This window comes from Ranitomeya variabilis, chromosome 3, assembly GCF_051348905.1.
Source record: "Ranitomeya variabilis isolate aRanVar5 chromosome 3, aRanVar5.hap1, whole genome shotgun sequence".
Lineage (NCBI taxonomy): Eukaryota > Metazoa > Chordata > Amphibia > Anura > Dendrobatidae > Ranitomeya > Ranitomeya variabilis.
The window spans coordinates 103,202,386-103,222,590 of record NC_135234.1 but is presented as its reverse complement, the minus strand read 5'-3'; the positions used below and the strand labels follow the sequence as shown (position 1 = coordinate 103,222,590).

General features: G+C 50.3%; 1 protein-coding gene across 2 annotated transcripts in view; it reads right to left on the bottom strand.

The window, feature by feature from the left end:
* Window positions 1-18,520, bottom strand: part of YWHAE (tyrosine 3-monooxygenase/tryptophan 5-monooxygenase activation protein epsilon) — a 41,477-nt gene extending 22,957 nt beyond the window's left edge. Inside the window, exon 1 of one of the 2 annotated variants that reach the window (XM_077294448.1) lies at window positions 18,209-18,520. In XM_077294448.1, coding sequence (XP_077150563.1) covers window positions 18,209-18,272 — 64 coding nt within the window. In that variant the 5' untranslated portion in view covers window positions 18,273-18,520. The remainder of the gene's footprint in view (window positions 1-18,208) is intronic. The other variant, XM_077294449.1, reaches the window with a different exon arrangement.
* Window positions 18,521-20,205: the final 1,685 nt, after the last annotated feature.

Genomic DNA, 20,205 nt, shown 5'->3' with positions numbered 1-20,205 from the left:
AGCGGGGAACGGACCTCGGGCGCGCCGCGGATGCTGCAAGCAGCGTCCGCGGCGCGTCACAAAAGAACGGCACATCGCTAGCGCCAGCCGAAAAAGGCACGCGCTAGCGATGCGCTACAGGCGAAATTTACATTGCTGTCAATGGGTGCGCTAACGGACCCGTTGTACGGCGTTAATTGCGACATTTTCGCCGTGCAACGCTGTCCGTTAGCGTGCACACATTAACGCAATGTGAACCTAGCCTTATCCCAACCCTAATCTTAACCCTAGCCCTAATTCCAACTCTAACTCTAACCCTAAGGCTATGTGCCCACATTGCGGATTCGTGTGAGATTTTTCAGCACCATTTTTGAAAAATCCGCAGGTAAAAGGCACTGAGTTTTACCTGCCCATTTACCGCGGATTTCCAGTGTTTTTTGTGTGGATTTCAGCTGCGGATTCCTATTTGAGGAGCAGGTGTAAAACAGAATCCGCACAAAGAATTGACATGCTGCGGAAAATACAACACAGCGTTTCCGCGCTGTATTTTCCGCACCATGGGCACAGCGGATTTGGTTTTCAGTAGGTTTACATTTTACTGTAAACCTGATGGAAAACTGCTACGAATCCGCAGCGGCCAATCTGCTGCGGATCCACAGCCAAATCCGCACCATGTGTGCACAGTCTAATCTAACCCTAACTCTAGTTCTAACCCGAATTCTAACCCTAACCCTAGTGGGGGGGGGGAAGAAAAAAAATATATATATATTTTCTTTATTTTTATTATTGTCCCTACCTATGGGGGTGATAAAGGGGGGGGGGGGGGGGGGTTCATTTACTATTTATTTTTATCACTGTGATGGAACATTTTGATCACTGTGATAAAACCTATCACAGTGATCAAAATAAAAAAAATAGTAAATGAACCCCCCCCCTTTATCACCCCCATAGGTAGGGACAATAATAAAAATAAAGAAAGTATATATATTCTCTTTTTTATTATTGTCCCTACCTATGGGGTGATAAAGGGGGGGGGGGGTTCATTTACTTTTTTTTTATTTTGATCACTGTGATAAAACCTATCACAGTGATCAAAATAAAAAAAATAGTAAATGAACCCCCCCCCTTTATCACCCCCATAGGTAGGGACAATAATAAAAATAAAGAAAGTATATATATTCTCTTTTTTATTATTGTCCCTACCTATGGGGTGATAAAGGGGGGGGGGGGTTCATTTACTTTTTTTTTATTTTGATCACTGTGATAAAACCTATCACAGTGATCAAAATAAAAAAAATAGTAAATGAACCCCCCCCCTTTATCACCCCCATAGGTAGGGACAATAATAAAAATAAAGAAAGTATATATATTCTCTTTTTTATTATTGTCCCTACCTATGGGGTGATAAAGGGGGGGGGGGGTTCATTTACTTTTTTTTTATTTTGATCACTGTGATAGGTTTTATCACAGTGATCAAAATGTTCCCGGAACGAATCTGCCGGCCGATTCGGCGGGCGCACTGCGTATGCGCCTGCCATTTTGGAAGATGGCAGCGCCCATGAAGGAGACGGACACCGCGAGGCTCGGTAAGTATGAGGGGGTGGATCGGAGCACGGGGTGGTGGATCGGAGCACGGGGGGGGGGGGGAAGCGATAGGAGGATGGCGGACAGGAGGACGGAGGGGAGCGGACAGGAGGACGGAGGGGAGAGGAGCACAGAACGTGGCAGAAAGGATGACTGGGGAGGCGATCGGTGGCGGTGGGGGGCAGATCGGGGTCTCCAGCCATGGCAGATGCTATTGCAGCATCGGCCATGGCTGGATTGTAATATTTCACCATTTTTATAGGTGAAATATTACAGATCGCTGATTGGCTGTTGAAAGTGAAACAGCCAATCAGAGCGATCGTAGCCATGGGGGGGGGGGGGGTTGTTGGGGGTGTGAAGCCACCCCCCCTGGGCTGAAGTACCACTCCCCCTGTCCCTGCAGATTGGGTGAAATACTCAAGCTACTTACCAGGTAGCGGTGTTTTTCAGGAGTCCATGACAGCACTAACGAGAGAGGGGATCCGCCCTTCAGGGACAGGAAACCTACAGAGATAAAAGGGCGGCACCTCTCTCCCGCATCAGTTGGATTAGAGCATGAGAGGACCTCCATTGATTAGTAACACATAAATATCTAACACAATTCACCATGTGACTAATATTTTGTAGAAAATTAACTTACATGAGAATATACTTATCGTGATGAAACCTATACCAGTAGAAAGGGAGGGAATATAGGAGTGCTGTCATGGACTCCTGAAAAACACCGCTACCTGGTAAGTAGCTTGAGTATTTATTCAGTCGTCATGACAGCACTAACGAGAGAATTACAGAGAAAAGAGTATTAGGGCGGGACTAGTGCTTCCAGCACCCTTCTACCAAATGTGAGATCGTTGGAGCTACCAAGATCTAATCTATAATGATTAAGGAAAGCAGATGGAGATGACCATGTGGCCGCCTTACATATATCCTCAAATCGACACCTCCGATCTCTCCGCCCAGGAGGTCGCCATGGCACGAGTGGAATGAGCCTTTACGCCTTCCGGGACTTCTAGGCCACCTGCTGAATATGCCAGAGAAATTGCCTCCCTAATCCATCTACCTAAGGTGTTTTTGGATACTCTAAACCCTTTCTTGACTCCCTGATAGGATATAAACAAGGAATTATCCTTTTTCCAAGGATCTGTTAAAGAAATATACTTAAGAAGGCATCTTTTGACATCGTATGGAGTTTGAGTTCCTTTTGGTTTTTAGGATTAGGACAAAAGGTGGGAAGATTTATCTCCTGAAGTCTGTGGAACTTTGACGCTACCTTCGGAAGATAGAGGGGATCAGTTCTTAATACTACTCTATCTTCTCTAATCTGCATATATGGAGTCAGTCTAGAGAGGGCCTGTAAATCACTAACTCTCCTAGCAGACGTAAGAGCAACCAAGAGAGCTGTTTTTAAGGACAGGATCTTTATAGAAGCAGATTCCAAAGGCTCAAAGGGGGGTTCCGTTAACGCTGAGAGGACTAGGTTTAAGTCCCACGGGGCTAGTCTTTTCTTAACGATAGGTCTTGATCTAGCCGCCGCTTTAATAAAACGAGCAATCCAATAATTTTTAGCTAATCCACAATTATACAACGCGCCTAAGGCTGAAACCTGGACTCTAAGGGTGCTTGTAGCTAGCCCCATCTCTAGGCCTCTCTGCAGGAACTCCAAGATTTTTGGAATATTAGCTTTCTGACCCATAACTGATCCTGAAACCGAAAGGAATTTTCTCCAGATTCTAACATATTTGTCGTGGAATCTTTTCTGCTTTTTAATAGGGTATTAATAAGACCATCTGAAAATCCCTTTTTCTTTAGTAATGACCCTTCAAATCCCACGCCGTCAGATGTAAACTGGCCACTCGTGGATGGAAGATTGGACTCTGTGAGAGGAGGTCTGGGAGTTCTGGGAGAATCCACGGTTGAGAAATGCACATTTTCCTCAGCCAAGGAAACCACGGCCTCTTGGGCCAGAACGGCGCTATCAGAATCACATGAGCTTTGTCCTCCCGAATCTTCCTGAGAACAATCGGGATCAAGTTCAACGGGGGAAAGGCGTAGGCTATATCGAAGTGCCAAGGAATTAGGAGGGCATCCACCGCCTCCGGATTGTCTCTGGGGTTTAGGGAACAAAATCGACGACATTTTTTGTCTTCTTTGTTGGCGAAGAGGTCTATCTGTGGGCACCCCCAATGGTGGGTGATCTGATCAAAGATGACCTGATTGAGCACCCAATCTCCTTGCCCGAGCTTTCTGCGACTTAGAAAGTCGGCTACAACGTTGTGTTTCCCTTTTATGTGCAGTGATGTGAGTGACCGTAGATGATTTTCGGCTATCTGTAAAATACGACCCGATACCTCCATTAAAGACCTGGACCGGGTTCCCCCTTGGTGGTTAATGTAAGCTACCGTTACCTGATTGTCTGAGAATAGCCTGACGTGATGGTCCTGTAAGGATATAAGGAAATGTCTCAGAGCTCGTTCTACGGCTAACAACTCTTTAAGGTTAGATGACAAATTTTGTTCGGAGGGTGACCAAACCCCCTGGACCCACATCTCGCCCATATGCGCCCCCCATCCCGTGGGACTAGCATCTGTGGTTATTACTCGCGATACGTGGTTTATTCAGGGAACCCCACTACGTAGGTTTGGAGCGTGTAACCACCAACGTAAGGACTGAATAGTGGAATCAGACAAGGAAAAGGAACTATCCAAGTGACCCTCTAACAGACGAGTGTTGTACAGAACCTCCCACTGTAGGACTCTGGTGTGGTATTGGGCCCAACGTACTGCCGGGATACACGACATGAGTGAGCCTAACAGTGACATTGCTCCCCTCAATGTTATTTTCGGATTATCAATCACTCTAAGAATCTGTCGTTGGATTTTTTCCAACTTAACGTCAGGTAGACGGCATTCTTGTAACCTCGAGTCCAATATGAGACCCAAGAATTCTTGAACCTCTAGAGGCTGCAACCGCGATTTTTTAAAATTAATTATCCACCCCAACCTTTGCAAGGCTGCAATTACTTTGTGTAGTTGGGACGTGCAGTGTGATTCAGTTTCCTATTATTAATAGGTCATCCAGATATGGAACTATGAGAATGTCCTGTTCATGGAGATGTGCCATAACCTCCACCATTATCTTCGTGAACACCCGCAGGGCCACTGCGACACCAAAGGGGAGTGCTTTGTATTGGAAGTGTTTTATCGACTCCCCTAAGAGGACTGCAACTCTTAAATAACACTGGTGGTCTACGTGTATGGGGACGTGATAATATGCGTCTTTAAGATCTAAGACGACCATAAAACACCTGTCAAACAATAACTTTATTGCGGACTTGACCGACTCCATTTTAAATGATGGGATCCACAAAAACTTATTTAGGCCCTTAAGGTTTATAATTGTGCGAAAGGTATTATCTGGCTTTTTAATCAAAAAGAGGGGAGAGTAGAATCCTTTACCCCTTTGTACTTCAGGAACCTCCACCAAAACGCCTTTCTGCTGGAGTTCCTGGACCTCAGTCTCTAATGCCAGCTGTTCTGCGGAAGAACGCACCGGTGTTACTAGGAACCTGTCATTAGAAGTGATCTGAAAGTCAAACTTTAGTCCAGTTTCAACAATGTTCAGGACCCACGGGCTATTGGAAATATTACGCCACGCCGGATAGAAGGCTAGAAGCCTGCCCCCTACCCGGTCCGCCAGTCATTGTGGCTTCCTGTTGTCCCTAAAGGAATTAAACATATAGCCTCTACCTCTCTTTTTATTGGCATCATATCTGGGTTTTTCTCTATTTGGTCTTGTTCGGTCAAACCACCTCCTATTAGTGCCACGTCTGTAATTGGGTCTACCGAGGTATGGAAAACGTTTCTTACTATCCCCCGCTTTTTCTAATTCATCAAGCACTGGACCGAATAAGTGCTCCCCTTCGCACGGAATGTTGCCTAATTTGGATCTGGCCTGCGTGTCTCCTTGCCAACATTTCAGCCAGATTGCTCTACGGGCCGAATTAGAGAGTGCAGCCGACCTGGCTGCCAATTTAACTGAGTCCGCTGAAGCATCGGCAAGATAAGCCGCAGCCCCCTGAATCATAGAGAGGGAGGATAACATTTCATCTCTCGGGGTTTTGTTTTTCAGCTGATCCTCCAGGCTATCCAACCACACCATCATAAAGCGTGCTGTGCAGGTGGCAGCAATTGATGGTCTGAGAGCTCCTGCTGAAGTTTCCCAGGCTCCCTTGAGAAACACATCTGCCCTCCTGTCCAGTGGGTCTTTTAAAGTCCCCAGATCCTCAAACGGTAGGGAAGATCTTTTGGAAGCCTTGGCTACAGCTGCATCGAGCTTCGGGGCTTTATCCCACGTTGCTGATGCGGACTCTTCAAATGGGTACTTCCGCTTGAAGGATGGAGGAAGAGAACCTTTTCTTTCCGTTTTTTTCCATTCCCTGGAAATTAGTGCGTTAACTTTCTCTACCACCGGGAAGCATCGGCGGGATTTACGGTCCAATCCTTTAAACATTACATCCTGCATAGATTTTTCTGGCAGTGTTTGCTCAATTCCGATCGTGTTATTTACCGCCTTTACGAGGCGGTCTATCCGGTCAAATGAAAAACAGGAATGTCCGTACTCGGTGTCCGAAGAAGATACTGATGTATGGGAAGCTTCCGACTTCAGATCTCCTAGGTCACTGTCGTCACGTGAACTTGGGGATCCAGGATCTATTATTTTAGACTCCCTATTATGGGATTGGGATCTTGATGAGCTTCTAATTTCTTGTCTGACAATCTGTCTTAGACTAGCAGCGAAATCTGGTGTCTCCTCCGCTATTAAACGTTGGATACACGGACCACATAGTTTTTTAACGTATTCATCTGGGAGAGGAATACCACATTCCGTGCACTCCTTGTGCTTAGATTTAGAGGACCGCTTTTTTCCCTGATGTAAAGAAAGGGAAATAAGGGGGGACACAAATCACTAAGTGAACTTTCACGATGATCACTTACCCCTATAGTGTCTGAGTGGTACCGAAGATTGCGGGGGGACCCTCTCCACCGAAGCAACATCCATACGGCTTGAGGACTTTCCGGCTTTAGAAGATTGGTCAGCTCTACCACCAGGACGACTACTGCCACTAGAACGTCGCTGGGTGTTCGCTGCATGAGGCTTCTCCAGGGGTTGACACTGTTGCTCAGAAAGCAACGGATCCTGCTCCTGAGACTCCATTGTAACAAATGGGTGTGAAGCATGAGGAAGCCGCCATCGACTCCTTAAGTAGCCGGCCCCCAACAGGGTACCTCCCCCAGATGGGGGTCAGCAGGCCAATCCGGATGAACTGCCTGGTACTTCATTGTATGTGGGAGGCCCTTCCCCCACGAGGTTGACCGATATGGATAATTCCCCCCGCCCCCTCAGGAAAGCGCCGCATCCAGCCTCTACCTTAAAAGAAAAGACCGCCCGGACACTGTCTTCGGCAAAAGCCGGCAGGGCGCCGCCATGTTTTCTCTCCCCGGCGGCTTAGTGCGCATGCGCCGAACGTCATCGCTAGTTGCCGGCCAGGTCTCCCCCATCGCGCGCGTCACTTCCGGTGCGCCCTGCAGTTTCTGAACGCCGCACGCCTGTCACAGGGGAACGCTGGTGCCGCCGGCAGCGCGCCGCAAACGCTCACCCGCCAGCTGATACGAGCACCGCACGCTTGATGCTCCGTGTCCCAAATAGGGCAAGTTTTACACTGCGCACCCCGGCCGGAGAGGACCCCTAACCCCCGCCTACAGCTGGAAGGAGGGCCTCCCACCTAATACTTACCCGTACCTGCGGCGATGGGACATCAAAGAGCGGCTCCCCTTGAAGGCTGCTCCTGCTCTGCTGCTGCCTGCCCCCACAGCCCTCTGTGGTGCGGCACTTCCAGCATCGCGATCTACACCGAGGAAGGGGCCATCCCGCCTCCAGGATCGGTGAGTCGGACCTGGGTCCAAACGTCTTCGCCTTTCTTCCAAAGGCCTCTGCAAGGTCCCCTGTCAGGGACAGGAAACCAACTGATGCGGGAGAGAGGTGCCGCCCTTTTATCTCTGTAGGTTTCCTGTCCCTGAAGGGCGGATCCCCTCTCTCGTTAGTGCTGTCATGACGACTGAATAAATTGGAGTTAACCCTTTCACCCGATCTGCAGGGACGCGAACATTCCATGACGCCACATAGGCGTCATGGGTCGGATTGGCACCGACTTTCATGATGCTTACGTGGCGTCATGGGTCGGGAAGGGGTTAAGGGAACCTGTCACCCCCAAAATCGAAGATGAGCTGAGCCCATCGCGGCATCATGGGCTTATCTACAGCATTCTGGAATGCTGTAGAAAAGCCCCCGATGTAGCCTGAAAGGGGAGAAAAAAAAAAAGGTTTAATTACACTCACCCAGGGGCGGTCCGCTCCGATGGGCGTCGCGGTCCGGGGCCTCGTATCTTCTTACGATGATGTCCTCTTCTTGTGTTCAGGCTCCGGCGCAGGCGTACTTTGTCTGCCCTGTTGAGGTCAGAGCAAAGTACTGCAGTGCGCAGGCGCTGGGCCTCTCTGACCTTTCCCGGCGCCCACACTGCAGTAATTTGCTCTGCCCTCAAAAGGTCAGACAAAGTACGCCTGCGCCGGAGCCTGAAGACAAAAAGAGGACATCGTAAGAAGATGCGGGGCCCCGGACCGCGACACCCATCGGACCGGACCGCCCCTGGGTGAGTATAACCTAACCTCTTTTTATCATCTTTCAGGATACATTGGGGGCGACAGGTTCCCTTTAACAAAACTATTTACCGATCTACTCAGCTTCCCTCGCTCTACAACATGGTGCCTGCAGATTAAACTGCATTTTCACACTGACAGGTTCTCTTTTAACACCACCATACTGATGGAAAAAGATCTACACGCTGAACAAAAATATAAAACAGAACACGTGTTTTTTACTCCCAATTTTCATGAGCTGAACTCAAAGATCCGGGACATTTTCTATGTACACAAAAAGCCTTTTAGTTCAAATATTGTTCACAAATGTGTCCAAATCGGTGTTAGCGAGTACTATGCTGACAATCCAGATTCCGATTAGACCAGAGGATCATTGCACAGATGCGCCTTAGGGTGGCCACAATAAGAGGCCGCCAAAATGTGGCGATTCCCTAAAAGCCGAAAATCATATGCAGCCGCAGGGACTCTAGCATAATATACGAGCACCCCCAGATGCACGGATACCACCCAAGCATGCTCAAATAAGACATTATCCGAGAGCACTAACCTATCATAATTGACCACCATTTGCCTCACAGTGTAACGTCTCCTTCGCAGAATTAATCAGGTTGTCCATGGTGGTCTGTGGCATGTTGGCCCACTATTCAATGGCTTTGCAAAGTTGCTCGATACTGGCAGAAACTGGACCATGAAAGACCACAACATCTGGACCAAGTCTGCACCACTTCCCTACAACATGGCCCATCCTGTATAGCACCTTTGGAGTTCTTTATACTCTCCATGTGTTTATATTTTTGTTCAGTGTACATAAAAAGGGGGACCAAGGCGAGACAGAGGGGGGATTGGGTTAACTGTTCAGCAAGGTATGGGAGGTACTGCCAAGAGATCTCAAATACTGACCTATTTCAGATACAAAACATCTTACTTTGTGACCCTAATGTTTACGTGATTGTACTTGATCTAGTAAGATGCGAGTTCAGATAGGTTGGAGGGCAGGTTGGGTGGGTATTAGGCATTGTATTCTTGTCATGAACACTGACTACTGAATTCATTGTGATTTTATAATATCTTTAGCAACAGTTCTGCAAGTTGTAAACTTTGCTCAAAAATATTTATTAGTTAAATTAAAAAGTCAATATCGGTGGCAGTGGACTACAAGTCCTCTTTCCCTGAAGAGGCAATTTGCATATTCAATTTCCCATAAGAGCATTGCAGGACTTACAAGCCTCCTCACTCTAGTATGCTAGGCGTGTAAATTCAAATGGAGAATTGTTACCCCTTAGTTCCCTTTCATATACTGTTTGGCCCTTGCTGCATTTTGTTAAAAAAATAAATAAAAATGGATCAGTATCCACCTTCCTGGGGTCCGGCACAGACTGTGGAGTTAGATCAGCGGCTCGGAGTCCCGGCCACCCTCGGAGCCGCTGCCCTGACTGAGTACGTACTGGCAGCAGCAGAGACTCGGCGGTGAGCCCAGGGAGGGCAAGTACAGCGTGGTTTTGGGTTTGTTTTTAAAGTGCAGCTATGGACAAATTATAAAAGGGAACATCTGCTTTAAGATTTACTACAATCTATCAAGTGTCTTGATCCCCCAAAGCCCTAGAAAGGCAATGTGTTCACCACAAGTTCTATCACCACCACAGAGAGGTACAAAGTTTGGCAATGTTATCAGGGATATAAAGACAATTTGAAAAGACTAATTGTAAACTTAAGGTCACGTTGTGTAAAAAGGCCATTAAATGACTGCTTTGTATATAGCCAATTGGTGGTTGTTTAGCATGTGTAAATGCACCTTAAGGCAAATCTATATTAACAAAATGTCTACTCTACTCCTGTGCTAGTTGCTAGTATGTGTTTGCACCCAAGGACATGCAAAAGTTACTGATCGTTGGAGATCTAACATGCTAGACCCCCACCAGTATTCCAGATGGTGTTCATTCACCAGTCACTTCATTTCTGGGGTCCCAGTGGTTGAGTAACCCGATGTTTACCCTGGTTACCATCGTAAATGTAAAAAAAAACAAAAACAGTACATACTCACATTCCGGTGTCCGTCAGGTCCCTAGCCGTCTGCTTCCCGCACTGACTGCCGGCCGGAAAGTAAAAGCACAGCACAGCGGTGACGTCACCGCTGTGCTCCGCTTTCACTTTACGGCCGGCAGTCAGTCAGTGCGGGAAGCGGACGGCGAGGGACCTGACGGACACCGGAATGTGAGTATGTACTGTTTTTTTTTTTTTTTTTTTTACATTTACGATGGTAACCAGGGTAAACATCGGGTTACTAAGCGCGGCCCTGCGCTTAGTAACCCGATGTTTACCCTGGGACTTCGGCATCGTTGGTCGCTGGAGAGCTGTCTGTGTCACAGCTCCCCAGCGACCACACAACGACTTACCAACGATCACGGCCAGGTCGTATCGCTGGTCGTGATCGTTGGTAAATCGTTTTGTGTAACGGTACCCTTAAACGGGAACCTGTCACCAGGTTTGGCCAATAAGAGATGCATCCACCGCCTTTCAGGGCTTATCTACAGCACTCTATAATGCGGTATATCTTCCCCCAACCCGACCTGCAAGAGAAGAATAACTCATACTCACCTGCGGGGCAGTCTGGTCCGATGGGTGTCGCAGGTCCTGGTCCAGCACCTCCCATCTTTTTGGGATGTTACCCTCCTGCTTGCTTCACAGGCTCCCCAGCATTGTGCTCCTGCGCAGGCGTACTTATCTGCCCTGTTGAGGCCCAGTGCGCCGCGCACAACAGGAATTTGCTCTGCCCAAATCAGGGTAGGTAGGTACACCTGCGCAGGAGCACAATGCCAGGCAGCCTGCAAAGCAAGCAGGAGGGCGACATCGCAAAAAGATGGGAGAAGCCGGACCACGACACCCATCGGACGAGACCACTCTGCATGCGAGTATATCTTCTCTCGCAGGTCGGTTCGGGGGCTTATATACAGTAATATACAATGCTGTAGATAAGCCCTGAAAGGCGGTGGCCGTAACTCATATTGGCCAGACCTGGCAACAGGTTCCCTTTAAACAAAACATTTCCAGATAATACCCCTAGAAATGCTTTGAATGAGGTCTAAGGGGTAAAACTGCAAAAAGGACTCATTTTGAATGAAGAAAAAAAGAACAATCATTAAAATGTAATAAAGCACATATCCAGAAAACAGAGTAAGTGAAGTTTTCCTGCCGTTCAACTTTTAGCCTTAGATGCCATGTAAAAAACCATATATAGCTGGCTGTTTTACGACAGATTTAGAAAATTTTCACTAAATCAAAGAATATAAGGATTCCTTAAAGACAGTCAATAAGAAAAACAAAAACCAGTAAACGATCATTGCATGGGTAGTTGTACTACAATTTATTCAGAAAACAGACCGACCCCTGCAGGGGGCTACAGGAAATCACTATGGAGTAGTTTTGTCAGACCAAATCCCTCTGGGCCCACTAAGGTATGGGGGGAGGAAGCGTTTCCTTCTAGTGTACTACAATAGCAGGACTGTCATTCAGATCTACGGAAAGCCATATGGTTACGAGAAGGTGGGTGCAAGTGATTGCTCATAGCTGGAGCCTCGGCACGGTGCGGAGTCCCACTGACTCACGCCAACACCAAGCTCTGCATGTTACGCCATATTTGCCTTCAAACTGATGGAAATGTAGAGGGAAATTCAGACCCAAAAGGGATAAGGCCTTCAGCAAGACTGAGGCTACTGCTTTAGACTATGTTCACAGTACTTGGGAGTCTTCGGGGAGTTTATCTGATGGTTTAAAAAAAAAAAAAAAAAAAAAAAAAAAAAAATGCATAAGGTCACAGAACTCAGGCTATTAAAGGGAATCTGTCACCCCAATATTTGCCTATCAACTAGAGGTACCTTCACACTAAGCGACGCTGCAGCGATACTGACAACGATGCCGATCGCTGCAGCGTCGCTGTTTAGTCGTTGTGTGGTCGCTGGAGAGCTGTCACACAGACGGCTCTCCAGCAACCAACGATGCCGAAGTCCCCTGGTAACCAGGGTAAACATCGGGTTACTAAGCGCAGGGCCGCGCTTAGTAACCCGATGTTTACCCTGGTTACCATTGTAAAAGTAAAAAAAAAAAAAAACACATACTCACGTTCCGCTGCCCGGCGCTTGCTTCCCTGCACTCCTCCTGCATCCTGTATCAGCGCCGAACATCTCCGGCATCTCCCACAGAGCAGAGCGGTGACGTCACCGCTCTGCTTTACGGCCGGCACTTACACAGGATGCAGGAGGAGTGCAGGGAAGCGGACGCCGGGCACCGGAATGTGAGTATGTGTTTTTTTTTACTTTTACAATGGTAACCAGGGTAAACATCGGGTTACTAAGCGCGGCCCTGCGCTTAGTAACCCAATGTTTACCCTGGTTACCAGTGAAGACATCGCTGGATCGGTGTCACACACACCGATTCAGCGATGTCAGCGGGAGATCCAGCGACGAAATAAAGTTCTGGACTTTCAGCAACGACCAGCGATCTCACAGCGGGATCCTGATCGCTGCTGCGTGTCAAACACAACGATATCGCTATCCAGGAAGCTGCAACGTCACGGATCGCTATCGTTGTAAAGTCGCTTAGTGTGAAGGTACCTTAAGGCCACCGGCATCAGGGGCTTATCTACAGCATTCCGTAATGCTGCAGAGAAGCCCCCAGATATAACCTGTTTTTCTTGTCTTGCAGGTTACATTATGCTCACCCAGGGGTGGTCCCAATGCGGTCCGATGAGCGTCGCGGTCCAGGGCCTCCCATCTTCTTATGATGATGTCCTCTTCTTGTCTTCACGCTGCAGCTCCGGCGTACTTTATCTACCCTGTTGAGGGCAGAACAAAGTACTGCAGTGCGTAGGCGCCAGGATAGGTCAGAGGCCCAGCACCTGCGCACTGCAGTACTTTGCTCTGCCCTTAACAGGGCAGATAAAGTACGCCGGAGCCGGAGTCGTGGCAGAGAGAAAAGAGGACGTCATTGTATGAAGATGGGAGGTGCCAGACCCAGACACCAATCGGACCCAAACAGAACTGGGACCGCCCCTGGGTGCGTATAATATAGCCCGTTTTTCCTATCTTGCAGGTTACATTGGGGGCTTATCTACAGCATTACAGAATGCTGTAGATAAGCCCCTGATGCCGGTGGCCTTAGTTTATAGGCGAATTTTGGGGTGAAAGATTCCCTTTAAGAATGAAAGCCCAACAGACACCACTGCAAGGCAATAAGGTCCATGACACGGCGGATCTGGTAGAGCACGGCTGCTTCAGTGTCCATTGGGAACAGTGATGCGGATGTGAAGCAAGCACTCGTCTTATGCAGCAGTCAGACCTGGCGATCTGCTAGTCATCCTCCATGCCCGTACCCTGTGCAAGAGTCACATCAGCACTTGTCAACAGGAGCAGAGTTAGGAGACCGATGATGTGCTGATCCGTCACGTGTCCGATACTAACAGCGCCTGATGGGTCCCGACGACTTATAACAGGGTCAGATTGAGTCTTTTTCAGTTATTTAGGTAATGAAAATCACTGTCACAAGCAGTAAAGCTCCCTCCTGTAAGCACTTTATATTCCGCTTCTGCTGTGACTCCATTCACATCTTTGCTCTTAGGTCACAAGGTAAGAGATCAATCTGTGTCATCACTCACATATCTGACATATTTCCAGACCTCCTACTCAGGTGTCCATCATACGGCCATTATTCTCATTGTATGGCCCCAAGTCAGGGCGATTTCAGACGTTCAGCTCTTCTCATACAATACTTGTTGGAGAGGGAATTCTATTATCTGTATCCTAGGAAGTGATTGAACATTGGTTTATGAGTTAGCATCTCTTGAATCTGTGTTTTATAAGGATCGGTCTACTGCCAATTGTTCTACTGTAATGTCTGGATTTTGTTTTCAGTATAAGTTTACAGATTTTTTATTTTTTTTGTAAATAGAAGTATCTAAATGTACTGCCAAAGTGGGACTATAGACACCATAGCCATCCTGCACAATCCAAAGGAGAAACGTTCTATTTACTAAGAGGAGAATAATAAATAAAATGAATTGTTATTCATCACGTGATCAGTGCTCTCACTACCACTGTTCCTCCTACAATGATCTCTGCACATCTATAATGCACAGATGGCACACCCACATGACGCCAGGAGCACTGCAGAGGCCGATGGCCGCCCCAAAGTAAGGCCCCACCTAATAGCCCAATTTCTGGACACTAGGGCCACATTCAGTACTTTATATCAGTATATGCAAGCCAAAACTGAACCCCTTAATACCTCCCCCAATTCCTCGGGGACAAAATACCCTGTAGTTAGTGATTGACTGCAGCAATCACATGAAGGACAGTTGGGCTGGAGGGAGGGCGATAGATATATAGATTATATATATATATATATATAATCTCAGATAGATGACCCGTCTGCTCCCATGTTCTAGTGAATACTTGTATCCCTCAAAACTAATCATATGGAACATCTCTTATAACTGCTGCACCCATTGTCCTATTAGAAATGTATGAATAAATTAACAAATCGGGCGTCACCATTCCTTCTTGGTCAATGGCCATGTACCTTAGAGACTCAGCCCCTCTCCCCCACAAGTTACCAGTTGTCAAATGCCCGATACATTCTCATGGAGTATAACAAGGAGGAGCATGAGGCAGATGATTTTCTACAAGATGTTACAAAATTGCCATTTAGGAAATTCCCCCGTGTCACATGCTGCGCCCATGGTGCGGTTAGGCTAAGTTCACACTAGCGTTGTGCGCCGCTGCGTCGGCGACGCAACGCACAACGCACGCAAAAACGCGGCAAAACGCACGCAAAAACGCTGCGTTTTGCGACGCATGCGTCGTTTTTTGCCGAAAATCGGACGCAAGAAAAATGCAACTTGCTGCGTTTTTTTGGTCCGACGCTTGCGGCAAAAAAGACGCATGTGTGGCACAACGCAACACAAAAAAACGCATGCGTCCCCCATGTTAAGTATAGGGGGCGCATGACGCATGCGTCGCCGCTGCGTCGCCGACGCAAACCCGACGCACATTAGCCAAACGCTAATGTGAACGTAGCCTTACTGCTACTTTTATTTTAAATCGTTACAAACGTAGTCTTTCCTTACAAGTTCCGAAATTATAAAAACACCAAATAAAAAAAAATAAAAATAAAAAAAGACAGCGCAGACGCAGTGTGAACCCACCCCGAGAAACCGGGGCCAGATAGTGGCCATCGCCAGCAGCTCCGCCAACGTCCTGCCATTCCTCCTACTGTAACCAAACGGCTGCTAGGATTTAAACGACCAATCTACGGCTGCGACCCCCAGGTGGAGTGTGGCCTGGTCTCTGCAGGAGGATGGAGCCAGCTCAGCGAGGACCACAAATCCCAGCAGCCAGAACAAGCCGACGTGTACAGACCATTTCAGGTTTATCCATTCCAATTCCAGTTGTCGGGAAACTGCAGGTCTAGAACGTGGCCACTTAAAGGGGCTTCCCTACAAGACAGGCACAAGTCTGGGCTGTGGGCCACCCAGTCATCACAGGATGGTAACGTGTGCGTGAGCAGTGGGCAAGGACTATCCATGAGCTGAGCAGGCTGCCTCCACCAGGGCCATAGAATGAAGAGGCAATGCACGAGGCCTGGCCGCACCACATGTGCATGTAAGAAACAGAATCCGGGACTGTCCGAATAATCAGTGAGGCCTGACGTATATCTATCACATACTGATCACACAGATGGGGTCATTCCTAAGAAAAGCCTTAAAGGGAACCTGCTGAGTTACAATAAGAAGAGGAAGCAGCGACGGATGACAGGTGTGGGGGAGAAGAGAAGGATTTGTATTTCATTGAAATCCCTGGTGTTTGTAGGCACAGGAGACCAGTGGGCGGTGCTGCTGGTGATTGACAGCCATCGCTGCATGCAGTCACATGGGAGTCTAGGACCGCCCGCTGGACCCAAGAGTATAAAACTGCAGGGATTTCAATGAGTAAAATACAAGTTTTATGGAAACTTTCCTACAACAATGCACATTGATCTGCTCTGCGCCTCCAGAAGATCCTACAAGCAGATAAAGAGGGTCCATCTAAAGAGCTATTCCCACACCAGCGAGTTCATCATCATCGATTTGCCTGAAAGAGGGGACAGGGACGCCAGAGCGGATCGGGCACCACAGGAGAGCATGAGCTTGAGGGTATGTGTCCACGTTCAGGATTTGGTCAGGATTTTATGCAGGTAAAATCCTGACCAAATCTGCACCTGAGGTCACTGGCAGGTCACCTGCGCTGTTTCAGCAATGCAAGGACATGCTGTGTTCTTAAAAGACGCGCCGCATGTCCGTTCCCGCGGGTCTGCCGCATGCGTCTTTTACTGCATAGTGTAGACGGGATTTCATGAAATCCCCTCCACTATGCTGTAACATCTGGACGCTGCGGCTGAACGCAGCGTCAAACACGCAGCGTTTCCTGAACGTGGAAACATACCCTTATTGTTTCATGGGGGCCAAACAATTTGATCAATAAGAGGTTATCCTAGCTATGGGTAGAGGGAGGAGGTCGCGCAGAATGAAGCGGCAGGACTGACTGCAGAACCTGTGAAAAGGGGCACAGGACCCTCGGTTCTCCTGACTAATAGTGACAACCCCCTACATGTTCAGGTCGACACCACGGCGCTCTACGGAACAACTTCTCACTGGGTAGGAACTGCCGTATAGAGAACTGACAGTGAAAGGGGTCTAAGAAACAGGAAACACCACATGACGGGGCAGCCGCCCCCCCCCCCGGGTTCACCCCACAACAGGGGGCACCAGCCGGCCTCCCCCGGGTTCACCCCACAACAGGGGGCACCAGCCGGCCTCCCCCGGGTTCACCCCACAACAGGGGGCACCAGCCGGCCTCCCCCGGGTTCACCCCACAATAGGGGGCACCAGCCGCGTCCCTGGGCTCACTCTACCCACCCTCCACCAACGGGTGTCAGCTAGTGACCCCGAGTTCACCCCCCTCCCCCAACAAGGTGTGCCAGACAATACCCCAGTGACCACCCCATTGACAACAAGGGGTATCAGCCAGCTTCCCTGGGGTCACTACTCTCTCCCCCACCAAGCCAGTGTCCTGGGTGTGACTCCTCTCCCGTTAGCTGCCCCCAGGTCCCGGGTATACCTGCAGCCACACATCCCCCCTCCTCCTGGACGGTTACATTGCCCGCGGCCCAGACTATGAATGGTGGCGGATGAGTCCGCAGTGGAAGCCATGATGAGGGCAGGCACAGGACGCCCACACCTGCCACCATTGCAGCGCCATCCCTGGCCGTCTCCTCCCGGCGCTGCAGACAGGCGCAGTGGTCACAGGGACTCATCGTACACGTCCTAGTGGCTGATAACGGGGCAGTAGCTGAGGGGAGATGCGGCAGTGTACACCGCGCACCGATCCGCTCCCTCCGCCCAACAATGGAGGCCGCGCCCTGCGCCCGGGACACGTCCGGCGCCATCACGACCGGTCTGACAACTCCCAGTAATGGCCGCGGCCCGCAGTACGACGTGAGCGCCGCCCCGACAATGAATGAGACTCCCGGGTAGGAGCCGTGCGCTCCGCGGCAGAGCGGGCGCCTGTGCCCGGGGTGTGTGCGCGGAGCCCCCGCCATCACGGCCCGCCGCCCCCGGTGACAGGAGCCCGCACCTCCGCCTCCCGGGGCTCGCCCTGCTCGGCGGTCGCCATTTTGCAGCCGTCTCCCTTCCTGCCCGCCGCCCTCCCGCCTCGCCCCTCTCCCCCCGGCCCGGCTCCTCCGATCACCGGCGCCTCCGCGGTGACAGCCCCGCTCCCGCACCCCCGGAGCGCGCGGCGCCTCTCCTTTGTCCCGTCCGCCCGTCTCCAGCCCAGCCGCCATTTTGTCTCGCCTCCATTCTCTCCGCCCGCCGACCTATGGGAGAAGCCGCACATTCCTCTTACCGTCATATCGCTCAGCCTGCTCGGCCAGCTTAGCCTGGTACACTAGAGCCTCTCGCTCTTCCATGGCTGTAGCTAGCGGGGATTAGAGGCGATCTACTGGGCGGATGGAAGCCGATTGTGTGTCTCTCTCCGTCTCCCAGCGCTTCTGTCTCTCTCTAGCTGAGCCCGGGAAAGATGGCGGCTCCTTGATCCGGGAACTTCCGCCTGCGCACGCGGACAATCGCTCGGCACTATAGTAACGGCTCCCTAGCAACAGCAGCAGGCGCGGCAGGAGAGGGGCGTGTCCGCTAACTTCCTGCGTCAGTAAGAGCTGAGGCGTGGTCTTTAAATGGCGCTCCTTATAAGGCAGCAGAGGGGCGGGGCCTGTGCCTCTTCGTTATAGCTGGGAGTAGTGAGCGATGTGAGAAAGATGGCGGCGCGCAGAGCGAAGGCTCCATTGTATGAGGGCTGTGTGCGAATGTGCTGACGCAGTGGGCCGACGCCGATCAGTATGATGTTATAGTCACAGGAGAGGGGAGCGTGTGCTGAGCGCCGGGGTCTGACCTCTGAGACCCCGCAATCATGAACCAGATTCTGTAAGGTGCGGCAGTGCGCACGCTCGCCCTCCAGCCCATTCATCCTCTATGGCACTGTCGGATCTGCTGTACCTGGCCGTCCAATGGACCATGAATGGGGCAGCACAGTGGCTCAGTGGTTAGCACAGCAGCCTTGCAGCGCTGTCTTAGGTTCAAATCCCACTAAGGACAACATCTGAAAGGAGTTTGTATGTTCTCCCCGTGTTTGCGTTTTGTGTGTGGGTTTCCTCCGGGTTCTCCAGTTTTCTCTCACATTCCAAAGACATACTGATAGGCAGTAGCGTAGCCACTGGGGGGCAGAGGGCGCGGGGGCCCCGTGCTCAGAGGGGGCCCACCCGGAGCTACGCCATCGATCTCCCTGCTCTGCCGCCGGCCGCCATGGGGCCCCCAAGCAGGCGGGGGGCCTGGTGCCAACAGTGGGCCCCCCGCCTCTCACCACAAGGTCAGCTCTACTGGCATTTAGCCACATCATCCCCCTGTCAGCGTCTGACGACGGTGACAGGGGGCGCGATGAGTCACTGCCCGGCGCCCGCTCAGGAGATGAGCTGGAGCTCAGAGCAGCGCAGGAACCAGGAAGAAGAGAGGTGAGTACCGTGTATTTATTTTTTTAAGGGGAGCTGTCTAATGCTACAGGATCTGCCTATGGGGGAGGGAGCTGCCTAATGCTACAGGATCTGCCTATGGGGGAGGGAGCTGCCTAATGCTACAGGATCTGCCTATGGGGGAGGGAGCTGCCTAATGCTACAGGATCTGCCTATGGGGGAGGGAGCTGCCTAATGCTACAGGATCTGCCTATGGGGGAGGGAGCTGCCTAATGCTACAGGATCTGCCTATGGGGGAGGGAGCTGTCTAATGCTACAGGATCTGCCTATGGGGGAGGGAGCTGCCTAATGCTACAGGATCTGCCTATGGGGAGGGAGCTGCCTAATGCTACAGGATCTGCCTATGGGGGAGGGAGCTGCCTAATGCTACAGGATCTGCCTATGGGGGAGGGAGCTGCCTAATGCTACAGGATCTGCCTATGGGGGAGGGAGCTGCCTAATGCTACAGGATCTGCCTATGGGGGAGGGAGCTGCCTAATGCTACAGGATCTGCCTATGGGGGGAGCTGTCTAATGCTACAGGATCTGCCTATGGGGGGAGCTGCCTAATGCTACAGGATCTGCCTATGGGGGGAGCTGCCTTAAGCTACAGGATCTGCCTATGGGGGGAGCTGCCTAATGCTACAGGATCTGCCTATGGGGGGAGCTGCCTAATGCTACAGGATCTGCCTATGGGGGGAGCTGCCTAATGCTACAGGATCTGCCTATGGGGGGAGCTGCCTAATGCTACAGGATCTGCCTATGGGGGGAGCTGCCTAATGCTACAGGATCTGCCTATGGGGGGAGCTGCCTAATGCTACAGGATCTACCTATAGGGGAGC